The 21,641-nt window shown below is 41.9% G+C and overlaps 1 protein-coding gene across 1 annotated transcript; it reads left to right on the top strand.

Annotated features, from left to right (window-relative positions):
• The first annotated feature begins 1,005 nt into the window (after positions 1-1,005).
• Positions 1,006-21,330, top strand: LOC124716766. Its single transcript, XM_047243312.1, is given in 4 exon segments — positions 1,006-1,097; positions 19,412-19,772; positions 20,276-21,017; positions 21,020-21,330. Coding segments are annotated over 4 exon segments (1,506 nt in total).
• Positions 21,331-21,641: the final 311 nt, after the last annotated feature.

Raw genomic sequence — 21,641 nt, 5'->3', positions numbered from 1 at the left:
CAGTGGCATTTTACAAGATAATGCACCATGCCACAAATCCAGGAGTGTGATGGAGTGGTTAGAGGAAGACAATGGCAAGTTCAGTTGTGCTTGCCTCCGAACTCGCCAGATCTGAACCCAATTGAACATACCTAGGATGCGATTGAACATGGCGTCAGAGCTCATCACCCCCTCCCTGTAATTTACGGGAACTAGGTGACTTGTGTGTGCAGATGTGCTGCCCTCTCCCTCCAGTGACCTACCAAGGCCTCATTGTTTCTATGCCATGACGCATCACCACTGCTATCTGTGCCAAGGGTGGACACACTGGCTATTAGATAGGTGGTCAAAGTGTTCCAGCCGAACAGTGCATATGATTAAATATTCACCTACAAATACGTTGTCTATCAGGGTACTGCTTTCCTGTGAAATTCTAAAACGATAATTTACGAATTCAGGCTGTAATTATTGATTAATATTTCCAAGTTGTTTCTTTTATTTGACTCATTCAGAAAACTGATATTAAAATAACCACACATTATCATTTTATATCCCTTGTCTGCTATATGATATAATAATGACTTTTTTTTCTAATATTGTATGAAAATTTCCAGTTGGGTCTATACAAATGACATTTCCGGTAGCAGAAATTCACAAGCACAAGCTTCAAACTTTACTGTAATCTCATGTCATTTTTTAACTTAAATGGAGACTCCTTTCTCCACGTCTTCCCCTTCAGAACTGGGTTGCTAAAGTATCATCCTTTATATTCAACACAAAGCATTGAGATAAAAAATGAAGACTTGTCATTCTCTTTGGGATGTACGAGATATTACTGTAGTTGTTATTTTCACATAATTCCACATATGTTGGTTTTAAAATGGGGCCCGTTCCGTGATTGTTTTCCCTGTCCAAACAAGTGTTGAAATTTCATTTCCTGCAAAAAGAGGATTTGTCAAGCAGGCAAGTCCCTATATAGCATGAAAGTACTTAGTGGCATGCAGTAAACAGCTGAGAGATTTCAAAATGGCCTCAATGATGGAACTGTCAGACAAGTCTGGAGACAATTTACATGAATTTGTTATTCACAGATTTTCTGATAAAGTTTTCGACTATATGTATGGATAAAGTAATCTCAAAGAAGGGCCCTAATGCAGTTTTTTCTCTTCTTATGGATTTAATAATGAGACACTGGCCTCTAGAGTGAAAACTTTGTATGCGCTGTCAGATGCCGATACAGGAAAAAAAAAGGAACTGCACAATGGTTCAATTTTGGTACATTCTAGTCCACAGCAACTAATTTCTTCAAGGTTTTCCACATGTTCCCAACTTGTGGACATTCGTACAATGCTTGTGATGGGGATTTTACATTTGGAATTACCGAAAAGGAAACAGGACACAGTGTGTACTACCCATCAATGGATCACAGAAATACAGAGAACAACATGGATGTTGAACAGTGCACCCAAGACACATTTCTTGACTATCGGTAACATCTAGATTCATTTTTTAAAAGTCTGCTACTGCAAAAGGAGAAAAATGGTCTGTACATAATACAAAATATTTGAGTACACTGTACAGGCAAAATGCGTGTTTTTCATCCAATTGCAATGGAATGACAGAAACTTAATTTTCCCTGCTGCAGAATGTTTCATGCATGATTGACACTAGCCCTTTGCAGTTTTGTGAGTATTTTGATAATATTCTAAAGAAATGTGCCATTAATAAAGTGACTGGTGGAGAGGAAGACACTGAATCTGAATGTGAAGTTTGGGACAGTGATCAAGAGTGACAAGTTTATGAGAGAGAGAGTGTGTGTGAGTGTGTGTGTGTGTGTGTGTGTGTGTGTGTGTGTGTGTGTGTGAAAATAAAAAGGGTTGATTAATAAGTAAAAAAAAGTGTGTAATTCTCCCACGTTACATGCCAAGAAACTGAAAAGGACACTGACTTCCATCATATTATCTATTTTGATATATATCGTTAATTACGAATGTTTATACAAATAACAGAAATGTGTATGAATATCTGGAAATGATTAAATAGAATATTTTCCTTGAAAATATACCATCTTTTTTTAGTTGTAGGATATTTATGATAAAATGAGAGTTGTTTAAACCAAAAAGGGGATGTGTCAGTTATTTTGTATTACAATTTTCTATTAGTTGCTTTACAGTTTTTGGTACTATACATTTGTATTCTTCCTGGTGAGCATGTGGGAGAAACTGTGAAGTTTGCAAATAATAGTGTTCAAGATTATACAGTTCTTTTTTCTATATATCTCAAAACTACTGTTGAATGACATGTCTCCCTTTTGATCTCAACATCTCATATGCGGTTTTCCATATACTTGGCGCATAGACAAATAATACATCAACTTCCTTTTGACAATATAAGTTGTGTAAACAGACATGAAATTCATTAATTTTGTTTTTTGGGCCTCTAACATTCTGACACATCATGATAAATACATTTTATTTTGTGTGCTGTCACTTCATTTATGTAGATTTGTTTTACAGCAGTCTGTTCAAATGATGTATTTGACATTAAAAATATTTACTTCTCACATAATTCTTGCCATTGGTGATGATGCCCACCCACCATTCCATGCATTTTCACTTTAAATTCAGCAAATGTATCTCCCCCCCCCCCCCCCTTCCTCCTCCTGTTAAGGTGTATGTCATGTCTTTTGCATCCCCCAACTCCCAATCATAGCAACAGGTACATCACTGATATGAGATCCACCTAAAATCACCAGCAACACTGTCAGTTCATGGTTAACCCAATTGACAGGTTTGTTCAAACAATGGAAACTCCTGGTTGGAATATCAACAATGTAAGGAAAAGGTAGATTGCTACTTACCATAAAGATGACATGTTAAGTTGCAAACAGACACTTAAACATTAGGTTTCAGCCACAGCCTTCATCAGAGAAAAGAAAGACACAGACACCTATTCCCCCCCCCCCCCCCCCCCCCTCCCCGCCTCACACACACACATACGCACACGCATGCTTGCGATTGCCATCTCCAGCTGCTCAAAACAGAATCATTTTTGTTCATGGACAGTTGATCACACTGTTGCAAAAAGAAATTTTAATGTGGTTGCTGTGTGCACCTCATCCAAGTCACTCCCAATACTATGTTTTCTCTTCTTGGCCAGGTTCAAACATTCATTACATGATCCTCTTTACTCAAGTTTACAGTCAGTGACTTACGGACCTCTTTTACCTGTTCAACGCTAGCACTAGGACTTATAATACTTGTGACCTAGTACTCTGACCCTTGATTTTCCTGCACTGTTGACCCACACCTTTCACATGACTACTAACTAGCAGCAGAAAGAGCATTTTTTTTCTCCTCCCCCACCCCCCTCTGCTATAGCCCCCACTGCTCTAATTCAATTTTCATTCTCACAATCTCTGCCTTGAGGTCACAAATCTTCACTTCCTGTTCTGGAATCTTTGAGTCTTTTAAACAAAACCTACACAAGAATCTCTCTTTGACTCTTCTTCTGTCTCACTATTTGTAATCCCCACAGTACAGACCCAAACTATCCTACAGCTGCATGGATATTTGTCATGCCACAGTCATACAGCTGTAAATGAGTACACAGATATACGCATTTGTATACATGGGTACCAGCAGAAATTTTTCAGTAAAGTGGGCAGGGGGAGGGGGCATATGACTTACAATAAATGAGTTGATGTTGATCAGTTTCAAGGCATGTCATGCCACAAGAACTAAGTTTTATAGGTAACACAAAAAATCTGATCGTATCGTAGAGAACCAACAACTGTCCACTCAGTATATGCATGAAAGCTCTGTACTGCAGATTCCAGGGAGAGATGAGTCCCAGGTCAGGTGCAACTGCCCCTCCCTCTTGACACTCCCCCCTTGTGTACACATATGTTTGTACGTGTCAGTGGCCTGTTATATTTACATCGACAAGACACATGCAAACTAGTTAAGCCCACCAATTGCAAAACTTTATATAAATTTACCCAAAACTAAAACTGTGTTAAGTCCTAGAGAAAAACACTAAGCACTCTAACAGTTTTAAAATGAAATATACGCATACAACAACATGAAATATTTCCAAGACTCCATCTGCTTCTACTGTGGCAGAGAATAAGTAAACATTCTTCCCTCTTCACAAGTATTGACAGTAAACTATGACATTACACTATGAGAAGTAAATCATAATGCATGTATATTATACAACTCTAATACGGCCTGTCGAAGTCACTATCTGCATATGTGATTACATAAGAAAGGAGTCTATCTCTCAGTCTATGTAATAGCACCATCAGCACTTGTTAAAACAAAAGTAAAATTAATGCCATATTTTATTTTTACCACAATGACCTAAATCAGAAATTTTAATCCCTGCTGTAGTAATACTGATTTTAAAAGGAGTTACTGATCAAAGAACCATTGGCTAGACCAGCACCTTTGATTTACATGCTCTTTAATATATAGAAAAAACTGCCTGACTTTTGTAAATTAACAAGGAGCAAGTACAATGTTAAAAACTTGAAACATTTTCCCATCTATTAAAATAAAATGCAGAAATTTTGTAAAAATTAATTTTATTCTTGTAAAAATTTTATGTTTTTAATTTCAACTCATTAATTACAGATTACATTCACATATAAACAAGTGTAGCCAGTGGCAGATACTTAATGTAACAAATAATACAATTCATTTGTAAAATAAGTTTTTGACAAAAATTCTTTGTATATTAGCAATGGAAACTTTCTTTTTGTACTTTAAGTTCAATACTACTTTCCTCAACATCATTATCACTTTGTCCTTCAACAAATTTAGTAACATCTCTTTTGTCACAATATACGTTAACCTGATCCGCCTATTGTCCTATAAGGACAATGGCGAAGGTGGTAAATTTTATTATTAATGTAGGTACTACTATTCCAAACAGTTGGCACACATGGTAACCTCAGGTAGACAACATCAAGATGTGGTTTGCTTGAGTTTTGCATTCTTGGTAGTGATTGTTCATGTGAATAAACCATCTGTTAGTTGACCACCTTTTCAAAATGGTTTTTTTTGCAACATCATAAAATTTGAGATGTGGGTTATTACATTTCTATCTTGAAGTAATGAGCTGTATTATAATGCTAATTCCAAAGGCATATATTTATGTTTTAAAAGTAAAAGAAAATTTGCAGTTACAATAGGTTTGTTACATACAACATATATTTTCTGCTGTCCTTTGTAAAGGAAATAAGCATTCTCACAAACATATCAGCAATGCAGAAAATTATAATTACATAATTTTGTTTCAAGGGTTTAACACTTGATGAAACTCCCCATATTCTTTAGGAGGAGGAGGAGGAGGAGGAGGAGGAGGAGGAGAGACAATATGATAAAACTTGAGAAATAGCTATAATGTCACCCATGAATGCAACAAATCCTGACTTTTCAGGTGAAGATTCTGGCAAAGAAGATACCATGTCACCCAACAACTTACCTGGGAGCATGCTGAGGGCTCAAGCAGAAACATTTCAATGCTGCATTCCAATAATGTTTCATACAGATGGATATGAAGAAAGCAAAGAAGAACAGATAATGGAAAATTAGTGCCAAGGAGATATTAACAGTAGAAATATAAGTGGCACAAGTAGTAGTCATGAAAACAATAATTTAGACAAAAGTCAAACAATTACAAGCTGTAGTGAAACACAATATATTTGGCAAAGGGATGAACTCAGTGTTTCACAACATTGTGGTAGAATTATTATTTGCCAAACAGGATCACTCTCCTTTGTAAAATTATGGAATATGGCTACTTTTTAATTTAAGAGTTATTTGAAAATGACATGAAGTATAAATGTTACAAATGTGCTTGACAATGACACAGCTGAAATTAGTTATTTGCGTGATTAAACAAAAATTGAATTACAGCCTGCTACAGACCATGTTTACGAGGCTGTGGATCCCCACAAATACAAAACCCCTTTAGAATTATTTTCATGCTCTTTTGGCAATGACATGCTGCAACATAGTGGAGAAGAGTAACAGATATGCTGCAAGGAAGAACAAACCTGCTGACACAAGCACTTACGAAAGGAAATGAAAAGTTTTGTATGTATCCTGCTTCTAAATGGTTATGTTCCCGTTCTGATACGAAGACTGCAGTGGGAAAAAAATGAAGATACTTTCAATGAAGCTGTTGCATGTGCAGTTTCTAGAGATAAATTCAAATCTATGTTTTCCACCCTCTACTGTTGTGATAATGATGCTCTTCATCCAAATGATAGTTCTGTAAGTACTTTCTCTCATTTCCAAGCTCTAAATTATCTGTTTCAAGATGTTGCTCCTCACCATGAAAATCACAGTGTTGATGAGGCAATGTTACCATATTCTGGGTGCCATGGGTGCAAACAGTTTATAAGAGGCAAGTCAATTAGATATGGATACAAATTGTTGGTAGGTGCCACTTCATGGGGTTACGTTTTATGGATGGAGCCTTTCCAAGGATCAAAAGCAAAAATTACAGATAAATACAAGTTGTTCAAGCTAAGATTATCCATTGTTTGGCAGTACCCTGATATACCCAGAGAATGGACAGATACTTTCCCTTTCCACTTTGGTTTTGACCTCTTCACAATTGTACTACTTCGAGAAGAATTTAAGAACTGCAAGTTACAGAGGAACAAAAAGTATAAGGGAAAACAGATCCTCAAAGCCTCTCCTTATGCTACAAAAATAAATGAAAACTAAGCCCCATGGATTCTATCATCTCGAATGACAGAGGATGCCTCCACTGTCATAAGGTGGAATGCCAACAGCATAGTATCTGTTACCTCAAATGCAAATCCACTGCATATGGTCAAAAGATACTCTAGGAAAGAAGAAGAAAATTTATGCCCCCCAGCCACATAAATCCACATATATAACAAGAGTATGGATGGAGTGGATGGTTGTGATGCATTTCACATTTCATTGATAACCCACTGTATCGATGTTGCTATACAAAATGCCTGGTCTAGCTATCAAGCAGTGTTGTCAATATGAAACAGAGCAAACCATCTAACTTGGAAAATACTGATTCAAGATATGACAGAATTGGTCACAAAAAAAAAAACCTCCATCTTTGTCAAAAAGTTTCTACTAAATGCCAGAAGTGCAATGTTTCCCTTCATTTATCATGTTTTGCTAGCTACCACACAGAAGACTAAAGAACTGTTATACAGAAATGTTGATAAAATATAAGCCTATGTTCCTATTATCCATTTAAAAGGACACATTTTTGATCAAATAGCATAAAATAAACACAAAATTCAATTAAATTCTTGTCTACAATTTAATTTTAATCCTTTTTTTTGTGGTTTTAGGGCGCAAAACTTCTATGGTCATTAGCGCCCAGCCCGTGACGTAGGAAACAGGAAAAAAACGAAATTTAAAATCAGCAGCAATGGGAACGAAAGTCATAAAATTTGAGAAACTAAAGGCAGAAGGAATGCTTAAAAATCCACTATAAAAAGGGGTTGGTTGTCCCCAAAAAAAGCTTCAAATGACTGACGTCATTTCACTGTCACTAATAAACTGTAGAACGCGGTCAGCTGAGCGCGTGTCATCTGCTAAAATCGACGATAGATCAGGCGATAGCTGTAGACGGGAGCGTAACGGATTAAAATAGGGGCATTCAATTAAAAGGTGTCTGACCGTCCACAGCTGAGAGCAGTGGGGACAGAGTGGGGGATGGCTAAAAAGACAGTGCCCTATCCGGAGTCTAGCTAAAATTACCTCCTCCTGACGACGCGTTCGGGAGGAAGAGGTCCAAGCGCAAGGAAGGGCTTTCACTTCCCGCAATTTATTATGGGGAAGTGTTGACCAATGCGCATGCCATAAATGAGCAACTTGGCAACATAACCCGCTCCGGAGATCGGTAAACGGAAGAGACTGAATAGCTGGTCGAGGAAGAGAGACTGCAGCCTTGGCCGCTATATCGGCCACCTCATTCCCACAGATACCAGCGTGTCCCGGGAGCCAGAGGAACGCCACTGAGATGCCCCCCAGGTGGAGCAAGCGCAGACAGTCCTGAATCCGGTGGACCAGAGGGTGCACAGGGTAAAGAGCTTGGAGACTGAGGAGAGAGCTGAGAGAATCTGAGCAGATTACGTACTGTATCCGCTGATGGCGGCGGATGTAGTGGACAGCCTGGAGAACAGCGTAAAGCTCCGCAGTATAAACCGAACACTGGTCGGGAAGCCGAAAGTGATTTGGGGTGTCGCCAACAATATAGGCACTCCCTACACCTAACTATGTTTTCGAGCCATCGGTGTAAATAAATGTGGCTTCCGTCATTTGTGCACACAGAGCAGCAAATGCCCGAAGGTAAACAAGTGTAGGGGTACCATCCTTGGGAAATTGACATAGGTCTCTGAGCAAGTCGATCCGGGGACGGAGCCAAGGCGGTGCTGTACCCCAAGTTGTCAAGAAGGTTTTAGGAAAGCGGAAGGAAAGAGAATGGAGCAGTTGACGGAAGCGGACTCCCGGGGGTAGGAGGGAGGAGGAGCGGCCTGCATACCCGACATCAAAGGAGGCGTCGAAAAAAAGGTCATGGGCTGGATTAGCAGGCATGGAAGACAGATGGCTAGCATAATGACTCAGAAGGACTGCCCGCCGATTGGACAGCGGAGGTTCAGCAGTCTCAGCATAAAGGCTTTCCACAGGGCTGGTGTAAAAAGCTCCAGACACTAAACGTAATCCACGGTGGTGGATAGAGTCGAGACGCCGAAGAATAGACGGCCGAGCAGAGGAGTAGACTATGCTTCCATAATCCAATTTCGAGCGCACTAAGGCGCGATAGAGGCGGAGAAGGACCACTCGGTCCGCTCCCCAGGAGGTACCATTCAGGACATGGAGGGTGTTAAGGGAACGCAGACAGCGAGCCGAAAGATAGGAAACGTGGGAGGACCAGCACAGTTTTCTGTCAAACATAAGACCCAAGAATTTAGCGACGTCGGAAAACGGAAGGTTGACAGGACCTAGATGTAAGGAGGGCAGAAGAAACTCCTTACGTCGCCAAAAATTAACACAAACGGTCTTACTGGGTGAGAAACGGAAGCCGGTTTCGATGCTCCACGAGTGGAGGCGATCGAGACATCCTTGAAGACGTCTTTCAAGAAGGCTGGTCCGTTGAGAGCTGTAGAAGATCGCAAAATCGTCCACAAAGAGGGAGCCCGAGACATCAGGAAGGAGACAATCCATAATTGGATTAATGGCGATGGCAAACAGTACAACACTCAGCACGGAGCCCTGGGGTACCCCGTTTTCTTGGGAGAAAGTACGGGAGAGAGTAGTGTTCACCCGCACCCTAAATGTGCGCTCTGCCATAAATTCGTGAAGAAAAAGGGGCAGCCGGCCTCGAAAGCCCCAAGAGAACAGTGTGCGGAGGATGCCTCTCCTCCAACAGGTATCGTATGCTCTCTCCAGATCAAAAAATATTGCTACCGTTTGGCGTTTCCGGAGAAAATTGTTCATGATATAAGTGGAGAGAGCAACAAGATGGTCAACGGCAGAACGATGCTTTCGGAATCCGCATTGGGCTGGTGTTAAAAGACTGCGGGATTCCAGCCACCAAGCTAAACGGTAATTCACCATACGCTCCAAAACCTTACATACACTACTCGTGAGAGAAATGGGGCGATAGCTAGAGGGGAGATGTTTGTCCTTTCCAGGTTTCGGAACGGGAACGACACTAGCTTCCCGCCATCGCCTGGGAAAGGTACTGTCGGTCCAAATTCGATTATAAAGGCGAAGGAGGTAACGCAGGCTATGGGTTGATAAATGCAGCAACATTTGGACATGGATACCATCCGGTCCTGGGGCGGAGGAGCGAGAAGAAGAGAGTGCATGTTGGAGTTCTCGCATGGAGAAAACAGTATTGTAGCTTTCATGATTTTGAGAAGAGAAAGCAAGATGTCGCACTTCCGCTACATGTTTCTTCGGGAGAAACGCTGGCGGGTAATTTGAAGAGCTCGAAATCTCAGCAAAGTGCTGACCCAATGAGTTAGAAATTGCGATGGGGTCCACTAAGGTATCATGCGCGACAGTGAGCCCAGAGACCAGGGAGAAACTAGGCGCGCCTGAGAACCGTCGAAGCCGACTCCAAACTTCTGAGGAGGGAGTGAAGGTGTTAAATGAGCTAATAAAGAATTTCCAGCTTGCCTTCTTGCTATCGCGGATGACGCGACGGCATCGCGCACGGAGCTGCTTATATCGGATACAGTTGGCCAAAGTTGGATGGTGACGGAAAATGCGAAGAGCACGTCGTCGCGCACGTATTGCGTCACGGCATGCCTCGTTCCACCAATGAACTGGGGGGCGCCGGGGCAATTCGGAGGTGCGTGGTATTGAACGTTCCGCAGCTGTGAGAATAACGTCGGTAACATGTGTGATCTCATCGTCGACGCTGGGAAAGCGACGGTCATCGAATGTCGCTAGAGACGAAAAAAGTGTCCAATCGGCTTGGGCAAACTTCCAGCGTCGCGAGCACATATATGGCAGTTGAGGCTGCAGTCTAAGAACACATGGAAAGTGGTCACTCGAGTGTGTATCATCAAGGGCGAACCATTCGAAGCGCCGAGCTAGCGGAACAGTACCGACCGCAAGGTCCAAATGAGATAAATTTGTCGTGGAGGCAGACAAAAATGTGGGGACCTCAGTGTTGAGGCAGACTAGATCCGCTTGGTGGAAGACGTCTAGCAATAGTGAGCCACGTGGACAAGGATGTGGAGATCCCCAAAGCGGGTGGTGGGCATTGAAGTCCCCAACCAGCAAATAGGGGGGTGGAAGCTGATCAAGAAGATGAAGGAGATCAGCTCGTGCCATTGGTGTGGACGATGGAATGTATACCGTACAAAGAGAGAACGTGTATCCAGAAAGGGAAAGACGGACGGCGACGGCTTGGAAGGAACTGTTTAAGGGGATTGGGTGATAATGGAGAGTATCATGGAGCAGAATCATGAGTCCTCCATGGGCTGGAGTGCCTTCAACAGAGGGGAGGTCATATCGGACGGACTGAAAATGAGAGAGAACAAAGCGGTCATGGGGACGCAGCTTTGTTTCCTGAAGACAGAAGATGACCGGCGAGTAGGATCGTAAGAGGATCGACAATTCATCCAGATTGGCTCGAATGCCGCGGATATTCCAGTGGATAATGGACATAGGGTGAACAGAAAATGGAGGAACGTGACCAAGGGTGCTGCCAACTCAACGACTGCTCAGAGCTTGCGACCGACAGCATGGAATGGCATTCAGTCGAAGGCAGAAGATCCTGATCCATAGGTTGGTCAGGAGCAGCTCCTGCCACCAACGATCGGCCAGTTGACCGGCCACCAGCAGTGCGCCTCGGCGACACAGAAGACGGCCGAGGGCGATTTCCGCCAGGTGGTGCTGTAGATGGGACACGCCTTGGCGGAGAAGGAGAGGAACTGTGTTTCTTCGTAGCCTTCTTGGAAGTATGATGTTTAGATGAAGGAGGAACCGATGGTTGTGAAGTTGCGGTACGTAAAAACTTTTCACGAGAATGCTCTTTTTTCGAAGACTTGGCGTCTGACTTTTGGGCTCGAGATTTAGCAGAACCCGACGAAGGGTGAGCCATAGAGTGGGCAGGCGAAAGAGGTGATGTTGAACGGGCGATCTTTGCGCTGGCCGATCTGACGACCGTGGTACTAAAGGTGAGGTCGCAAGTCTGCGTGGCCGCCTCCTTTGTTGGCCGAGGAGAAGCAAGGACAGTGCTGTATTTTCCTTTCTGAGGCACGGTGGGCTGTCGACTGGCGAGTAACTTTCGAGCAGCAAAGGTCGACACCTTTTCCTTCACTCTTATTTCCTGGATGAGCTTTTCGTCCTTAAAAACGGGGCAATCTCGAGAGGAAGCAGCGTGGTCACCCATACAGTTGATGCAGCGAGGGGATGGAGGTGGACAAGCACCCTCATGGGCATCCTTGCCACACGTAACACATTTGGCCGGATTGGAACACGACTGGCTGGTGTGATTGAACCGCTGACATCGATAGCAACGCGTAGGGTTAGGGACATAAGGGCGAACGGAAATTATCTCATAGCCTGCTTTGATTTTTGATGGGAGTTGAACTTTGTCAAATGTCAAGAAGACAGTGCGGGTTGGAATGATGTTCGAGTCAACCCTTTTCATAACCCGATGAACAGCCGTGACGCCCTGGTCAGACAGGTAGTGCTGAATTTCTTCGTCAGACAATCCATCGAGGGAGCGGGTATAAACGACTCCACGCGAGGAATTTAAGGTACGGTGCAGTTCCACCCGGACAGGGAAGGTGTGGAGCAGAGAAGTACGCAGCAATTTTTGAGCCTGGAGGGCACTGTGTGTTTCTAACAACAGGGTGCCATTCCGTAATCTGGAACAAGACTTTACAGGACCCGCAATTGCGTCGACACCTTTCTGAATAATGAAAGGGTTGACCGTGGAGAAGTCGTGACCTTCGTCAGACCGAGAAACAACAAGGAACTGTGGCAACGATGGAAGAACCGTCTGTGGCTGAGACTCAGTGAACTTACGTTTGTGAGCAGACATAGTGGAAGGTGATGAAACCATTGCGGAAGAATCCCCCATGATTACCGGCGTCTCCGATGGCGCGCTCCTCCCTTGTGGGGGCCCTCACCGAGGGCACATCCGCCTTAGGTGATTGTTCACACCTCAGGTCACACCTCCCAACAAACGGACGGAGGGACCAATCGGCACTTTCGGAAGGTATCAGCTCGGGTAATCACCCCTCCCTGGGCCTGGCCGTTACCAGGGGGTACGTACGTGTCCTACCTGTCTACCCGGGGCGGGGAATTACACGTTGCCCCGTCACCGGCTACGCATGGAAGTGCGTGGGTCGGCCTTCAGACACGCACAGGGAGGAAAAAAGAGGAAGGGAAAGGAAAGAAGAGGGGGTCTCAAACGCCGCAGCGGAGAAAAGGGCAAGGAGAAGAGGGAAGGAAAAGGGAAGGACAGAGGAAGGACGAGGACTTGCACGTGTAGAAAGCAAGGAATTTGGAACAGTTTCGAGCATCCGTCTCCGGACATAGGCACAAACCATACTCCCAGAGGGGGAGAAAGGGAAGGAAAGAACCAGTGGTGAGGGGGGGGGGGCGAAGATGGGGGATGGGGAGGGATGCGGAAAGGGAAGGGAAGGGAAGGTATGCAGCCCGGAAAGGAAGGAGGGCCACATTAGCTCGGGGTCCCGTGCTCGCTACGCACGTGTCCACAAAAGAGTTGTGGACCCCCTGGGGGGGTTTAATCCATTCTGTGCAGAATGTTTAATTTTTTTTTTTAGATAAAGTTTAGCAGGCATAACTGGGCATTAAACTACTGATATTGCCCATGTCATACAGCTCTTTTACCTTCAATGAATAGACATCACCTTCATTGATACTAAAATTGGACACAGTTGCTTCATTCTCAACAGTGTTTCCATCCTCACTGAACAAATTCTCTCCGATGTTTGAAAGTTAAATTGTTTTGTGTCACAACTTCTGTCTACTAAGGAAGTATTCCCAAGTTATGTACTGTCAATTACAGACAAAGTACTTATAATGGGATATATGAGAACATCTACTCACCAAGTGGAGGAAGCACATATAAAGGTTACAGAAATGTGCAAAGCTATTGCAGCCAGTGGCTCCTTATTCTGGCAGATAGATTGAGGGCAACATTTACGAAATGGGAAGAGCTAGGGAAAAAGTGTCCAGAACCTTGGGTAAGGGGAGACTTGAGCCTGATTAGAATGAGAGACTGAGTCTGGGTGACTTTTCCATAACTTTCCCCATTTCCTAAACCTCACCATTCCTTTTTATTAATGTCTCTTCCTTTCCCTCTAACCCTTTTGTCAGAAGGAACCAACAGCTCCAAAAGCTTGTGCATTTCCATGTCCTTTATACAGTCAACCCCAAATGAACAAACCTGCTTTTAACAAGTATTTATACTTATACAGGTCCTACAAGAACAATATTATTTCTTCCCCCTTTAAGAAAAAGTCTTTTCAAGGAATAAACATAAAACATTCTGCGAATTGAAATCCACTTTTTACACAATTCCTAACATGTGCAAACCAGTTTCTGATTTATTTCAGTTTCACACTTCACGTTGTGTGATGGCATTATATGGTAATCAACTCTTTCGGCTGACACACATCTAAAACAAATTCCACTGTAGCGATACTGGAAACAGCGTTTAACAAATCAGAAAGGAATTTCTACTCTAGCTCCCACACAACAATTGTCACATAATTTGAAGTCAAAGTCACAGTCACTTAGTACAAAGCAAGAGATGCGAGATTGTCAAATTTATCAGTTTTGCTTCTGTGGAATTCATCACCTTGGACAGTTTCCAGCCTATGGCGGGGTCTGTTTGGAACATAAGCCTCTCCACCGTCTTCTCCTTGGTCTAACCTTCTCCTTTCTTCTGGACGCATTCCTCCACCCCCTTTTAGCCATCTGCCTCTCTGTCTTCCTCTTGGTCTCTTTCCTTCCAGTTTCATCTCAGGTATCCTCTTCTCCTCCTCCACTTAACATGCCCATACCATCTCAGCCTTGATTTCTCTATCTCCTCCTGTAATGGTTCCACCTTCATTAACACACTGATTCTTTCATGTCTTAACCTGTCTATCTTTGTCATGCCAATACTGTTCCTCAAGAATTTCACCTCACTAGCTTGTACTTTGCTTCTCTCTCTTCCTTTCATAACCCAGGTTTTGGATGCATATGTCAGGATCGGGACATAGTATGACTGGTATATAACCTTTTTACTGATTTGGGTAATGGATAATGGTAAGACAGAGATTTAGGAACCAGATTTTAAATTGTAATACATTTCCAGGGGCAAATGTGGACTCTGACCACAATCTATTGGTTATGAACTGTAGATTAAAACTGAAGAAACTGCAAAAAGGTGGGGATTTAAGGAGATGGGACCTGGATAAACTGACTAAACAAGAGGTTGTACAGAGTTTCAGGGAGAGCATAAGGGAACAATTGACAAGACTGGGGGAAAGAAATACAGTAGAAGAAGAATGGGTAGCTTTGAGGGATGAAGTACTGAAGGCAGCAGAGAATCAAGTAGGTAAAAAGATGAGGGATAGTAGAAATCCTTGGGTGACAGAAGAAATACTGAATTTAATTGACGAAAGGAGAAAATATAAAAATACAGTAAATGAAGCAGGCAAAAAGGAATACAAACGTCTCAAAAATGAGATCGACAGGAAGTGCAAAATGGCTAAGCAGGCATGGCTAGAGAACAATGTAAGGATGAAGAGGTTTATCTCACTAGGGGTAAGATAGATACTGCCTACAGGAAAATTAAAGAGACCTTTGGAGAAAAGAGAACCACTTGTATGAATATCAAGAGCTCAGATGGAAACCCAGTTCTAAGCAAAGAAGGGAAAGCAGAAAGGTGGAAGGAGTATATAGAGGGTCTATACAAGGGTGATGTACTTGAGGGCAATGTTATAGAAATGGAAGAGGATGTAGATAAGGATGAAATGAGAGATATGACACTGCGTGAAGAGTTTGATAGAGCACTGAAAGACCTAAGTCGAAACAAGGCCCCAGGAGTAGACAACATTCCATTAGAACTACTGACAGCCTTGGGAGAGCCAGTCCTGACAAAACTCTACAATCTGGTCAGCAGAATGTATGAGACAGGCAGAATGTATGAGACAGGCAGAATACCCTCAGACTTCAAGAAGAATATAATAATGCCAATCCCAAAGACAGCAGGCGTTGACAGATGTGAAAATTACCGAACTATCAGTTTAATAAGTCACGGCTGCAAAATACTAACGCGAATTCTTTGCAGATGAATGGAAAAACTAGTAGAAGCCGACCTCTGGGAAGATCAGTTTGGATTCCGTAGAAATGTTGGAACACGTGAGGCAATACTGGCCCTATGACTTTAGAAGCTAGATTAAGAAAAGGCAAACCTACGTTTCTAGCATTTGTGGACTTAGAGAAAGCTTTTGACAATGTTGACTGGAATACTCTCTTTCAAATTCTGAAGGTGGCAGGGGTAAAATACAGGGAGCGAAAGGCTATTTACAATTTGTACAGAAACCAGATGGCAGTTATAACAGTCGAGGACCATGAAAGGGAAGCAGTGATTGGGAAGGGAGTGAGACAGGGTTGTAGCCTATCCCCAATGTTATTCAATCTGTATATTGTGCAAGCAGTAAAGGAAACAAAAGAAAAATTTAGAGTAGGTATTAAAACCCATGGAGAAGAAATAAAATCTTTGAGGTTTGCCGATGACATTTTAATTCTGTCAGAGACAGCAAAGGACCTGGAAGAGCAACTGAACGGAATGGACAGTGTTTTGAAAGGAGGATATAACATGAACATCAACAAAAGCAAAACGAGGATAATGGAATGTAGTCGAATTAAATCAGGTGATGCTATGGGAATTAGATTAGGAAATGAGACGCTTAAAGTAGTAAATGAGTTTCGCTATTTCGGGAGCAAAATAGCTGATGATGGTCGAAGCAGAGAGGATATAAAATGTAGACTGGCAATGGCAAGGAAAGCGTTTCTGAAGAAGAGAAATTTGTTAACATCGAGTATAGATTTAAGTGTCAGGAAGTTGTTTCTGATGGTATTTGTATGGAGTGTAGCCATGTATGAAAGTGAAACATGGACGATAAATAGTTTGGACAAGAAGAGAGTAGAAGCTTTTGAAATGTGGTGCTACAGAAGAATGCTGAAGATTGGATGGGTAGATCACATAACTAATGAGGAGGTACTGAATAGGATTGGGGAGAAGAGGAGTTTGTGGCAGAACTTGACTAGAAGAAGGGATCGTTTGGTGGGACATGTTCCGAGATGTCAAGGGATCACCAATTTAGTATTGGAGGGCAGTGTGGAGGGTAAAAATCGTAGAGGGAGACCAAGAGATGAATGCACTAAGCAGATTCAGAAGGACGTAGGCTGCAGTACATACTGGGAGATGATGAAGCTTGAACAGGATAGAGTAGCATGGAGAGCTGCATCAAACCAGTCTCAGGACTGAAGACCACAACAACAACAACTGATTTGGGGTACATCCTTGCTCCATATCAAGCTTATGACACACTTCTGAAATGTTTCTACTTTTCTCATCCATGTCGTAACCTCAGGAAAAAGCCAAGTCTAATTACAATCGTTCTCAGGCAGTACGACGGAAATAGTACATAAACATTAAGTGAGTTAAAATGTAAAGCTGGACACCAGGCGTGGCACAGGGGTGATAAACACGACGCAGCTGGACAGCTGAGGCAGAAGTCCTAACTGCAGGCAGCTACGCGTGGTAAAGAAAGTAACCAAACGCCAAGTTATAAAGAGACAAAAGAAGCTCTGCACAGGGGACCTGTGATAAGCAGTTAATTAGGAGTATCAATAGAGAGCACTTCTGGTTAGAGAGAGAAGTCTGGGAGCAGTGAGATAAAGAAAGAGGGCCCTTGGTGGGGCACTATGTCATGAGGCACCAAAGAAGGGCTCAGGACACACTGTGTGACCATAGAGGCACCTCTATCCCTCCATGCAGCTTCTGAAGAAAAATAATGAAATTAGTACTTAAACAGTACCAATTAAGGACAAGATGCATTTGACGCTATGTCATACCAAGTGCTGGCGGGGTTGAAGAGGGAAAGCTAACAAAACTTGAGAGCATGCCCCTTGGGTCTCTCTATCAAGGTTACACTCCTGGTAGTGACAGTCAGCACGGATAGCAGCAGCCGACTTAGGCTTAGGAGTGGGAGTGGGCTGTAGGCACGCAGCTGGAGGTAGTCGCTGATGAGCGTTTAGGTCAAAGCTGCGGGATTCTGACGTAGGGTGCTAGTGCGGACAGAGAGCACTGAAGAGCTCCTATCAGGCAGTCGGAGTGGTGAAGTTAGTCACTCTCTCTGTAATAGAACTGGCCATTCTGTAGGTACAATCAGCACCGGCTTTAGGGTGGGACGACTCGGGCGGTCGCCCAGGGCGCCGGGGCGCCACGTACTAAACGCATGTAAAAAAAAAATTACAATTTACAATCACCCATTTCGCGAAACTAAAATATTATTCAGTCTCATTCAACATACGTCGCTAATCTCACGAATGCGCGATGAATTCGGGGTAGCAGAAGAGAAATCATGCTGAATGCAATCTTCGTATTGTCTGCAACCATCCATGTTTGACGCGGGCTAGCACGGGCTCTACCACAGCGCCTCTCTTATTTGTTTCAAGAACTGCAACAAGGAAGAGCCCATGCAGCCGCGCCATCTCTCGTTCACAACAGAAACTACCGATTGCTCCAAATAAAAGAAAATACAGACTGAAATATACATTACATTATGATTTAATTAATACAAATGTATTTATATAGAATATTTGTGACTTAATGACTCATGTACATTAATTAATAGATCATGCAATGCGAGCACTGCATTCATAGAGAATTCTCCCCTAACTTACTGAAATAATACAGCGCCACACAATGCTTATTAGACTGCATATGTTGGCAGCGCTACGATTTGCACCCGCATGTCAGTAATTGTCAATAAGAGTCGGAGGCAGCGGTCACGTTTTCGTGGCTGAATAATTGTGAGTGAAACGAGTGTCGTGACTGTGTCAACATTTTAATTTTCTGGTAGGTGCGAAAAACATTTTTATCTTTCAGTTCAGGTTTTTTTCTAGTTACGTCTACTGGTAGGTGAATTTCTTTATTTGTTATAGATCGAATATTGTGGTCGCAAAATAGAGCAGTGTCCAAGCAATAATTTGTCAAATTATTAAATCATGCCAGAAGAGAAGGAAATGATTAAAAAAAGCTTTCTGGTTCAGAAAATCGGAAAAGAAAAGCTGAAAAAGAAAAAGTTCTTGAAGAAACTAAAAAGCACATGAATATTTATAAGTACCTTAAAGGAAATTCTAAGGCAAATACTTCAGATATTGAATCAAAAGTCCATGTATCAGCAAATATTTCTTCAGACTGTGAACAATTATACACAAAAAATATACAATCACCCATTGAAGGTGATCAAATTGACCAGCGCAGTACATCTTTGCATGAATCCTCTGATATTTCTCCAAGTCAAAATCAACACATGACATCTGTGGCCGATGAAAGTATCAACGTTCTTGCAATAGAAGAATACAATGTTTGTGATATAGGTACGTGGCCAAAAGTACTTAATGCTAGAGATAGATCGCATTATAATATGTGGACCCTCACAAGTATGTCTAAATAACTTTCCAAAAAATGAAAATGGGCGTCATTTCTCTTCAACTCATTACACAAGAAAACTATCAAACGAAGAAACTATCAGACGATGGTGGCTAGTTTATTCTGTATCAAACGACAGTGTCTTTTGCTTTTGTTGTCGACTGTTTGATTTAAAGTCAACTACTAATTTGACTACCACTGTGGGTTTCAGAAATTGGAAACATTTAAGTGAAGCTCTGAAACTGCATGAAAATAGTCCTAACCACAAAAAAGCATTTACTCAATGGACTGAAGCTGAAATCAGGTTTAAAGCTGGATTAACTATTGACAAGGAAGAACAAAACCTAATTTCTAAAGAAAGTTTACGATGGAGCAATGTGCTTCAAAGATTGAAGCACATTACTTTGTATTTGGCTGAAAATAATGTGGCATTCAGAGGGTTATCAGATAAATTATTTACCCCAAATAATGGAAAATTCTTAGGTCTTTTACAGTTATTGGCAAAGTTTGATCCAATCATGGAAGAGCACGTCAGACTGGCATTGAATGGTGATTTGGCTGACCATTATTGCGGCAAAAATATACAAAATGAATTAATAGAACTCATGGCATCACACGTTATGTCTACAATCGTATCCCGCATAAAGGGTTCAAAGTATTATGCAATCATAGCTGACTGTACTCCAGATATAAGCCACAAAGAACAACTTTCGATAACTTTAAGATGCGCTGACATAACAGAGGATGGTGTAAGTGTAAAAGAACATTTCATCTCATTTCTGCAAGTAGATGATACAACCGGTGAAGGCCTTACAGGAAGCATTTTAAAAACATTGAGTGATCTTGACCTTAACATTAATGACTGCAGAGGACAGGGCTACGATAACAGCGCGAACATGAAGGGGAAAAATAAAGGCGTCCAGAACAGAATTAAGAAGTTAAATCCACTAGCTTTTTTGTGCCATGTGGATGCCATAGTTATAATTTGGTATTGTGTGATGCGGCAAAATCATCAGTAAAATCCGTGACAGTGTTCGGAATGTTACAAAAAATGTTTAATCTATTTGCTGGATTGGTAAATAGATGGAAAATTTTGACCGACCATTTGAAGATATACACCCTGAAAAATGTAAGTGACACACGCTGGGAAGCTCGAATTGATAGCGTCAAAGCGGTTCGTTATCAATTATGCAAAATGCATGACGCTTTGGTTTCCTTGGCCGATGCTACTGAACAAAGCGATGCTGCGGTGTCACACGAAGCGACAACACTAGGAGGACAATTAAAAGACTTCAGCTTCATTGTTTCTCTCGTGACATGGTATTATGATCTGTTTCAAATTAACGTTGTGAGTAAAGCAAGTCAGTCACCCACAATCAACTTTGTCGAGTTTATGGGAATCCTTGACAAATGTTGCTCTTATTTGGAAACATATAGACAAACAGGTTTCGAACAAGCTATTGTAACAGCAACTGAACTGGCTTCGGATCTTGATACGCAGCCATTATTTAAACCACAAATGCGATTAAGACGTATTAAACGCAGGCCGGGTGAAGAGGCTGTTGATGATCAAATAACTGACCCAAAAAAGAAGTTTAAAGTAGAGTTTTTCAATGCACTGTTAGACACCGTGCACATATCCATGAAAGAAAGATTTGAACAGATCCAAGAATTTTCTGCAACGTGGAGTTTCTTGTTTGACATTAAAAAAAATCAAAATAAAGAAGAACTAATACAATGCTGTTCTAAATTACAAGAAAAGTTAACTGTCAACATGAAGTCAGATATTGATGGAAATTTGCTGTGCGACGAAATTTTGGGCCCGCAGACAGCCAGGCAACGCCTATTGAAGCCTTAAACTTCATAAAAAAGCATAATCTTCAAGAGTTATATCCCAACATCTGGATAATGTTACGTATTTTGTTAACAATACCAGTGACTGTCGCAAGCAGCGAACGCAGTTTTTCCAAACTGAAGTTGATAAAAACGTACTTGCGGTCTACAATGTCTCAAACAAGACTAACCAGTTTGGCCTCACTGTCCATTGAAAATGAAGTTGCAGAAAACCTGGACTTTGCTAATCTGATCAGAGACTTTGCCGACAGAAAAGCGAGAAAAGTAAAATTTTAGTCGTTTATAATTGTTTTTCATTAGGCGTAATATGTTTTGTGTTCTGATGACTGACAGAAAATATAGGTTTATAGCTTACAGTTATATTAAATTCAATAAAAATATGGTACCCAATTCAAAATTAGTGTTTTTTCGTTATACATATTAACTCCTATATATAAAAATCAATTGTTGTGTGTTAGTCTCACCAAAACAAAGAAATGGCTTGACCAATTTGAATAATTTTTGTTTTGTTTTGTTCGCTTTAGTACAGGGGTGCTTCAGAAAAGAAATATTTGGGATATACGAGCCTGTTTCAACCACATTTTACG

The sequence above is a fragment of the Schistocerca piceifrons genome, chromosome 9 (assembly GCF_021461385.2).
Source record: "Schistocerca piceifrons isolate TAMUIC-IGC-003096 chromosome 9, iqSchPice1.1, whole genome shotgun sequence".
NCBI lineage: Eukaryota > Metazoa > Arthropoda > Insecta > Orthoptera > Acrididae > Schistocerca > Schistocerca piceifrons.
This window is presented reverse-complemented; position numbering and strand designations above follow the sequence as displayed.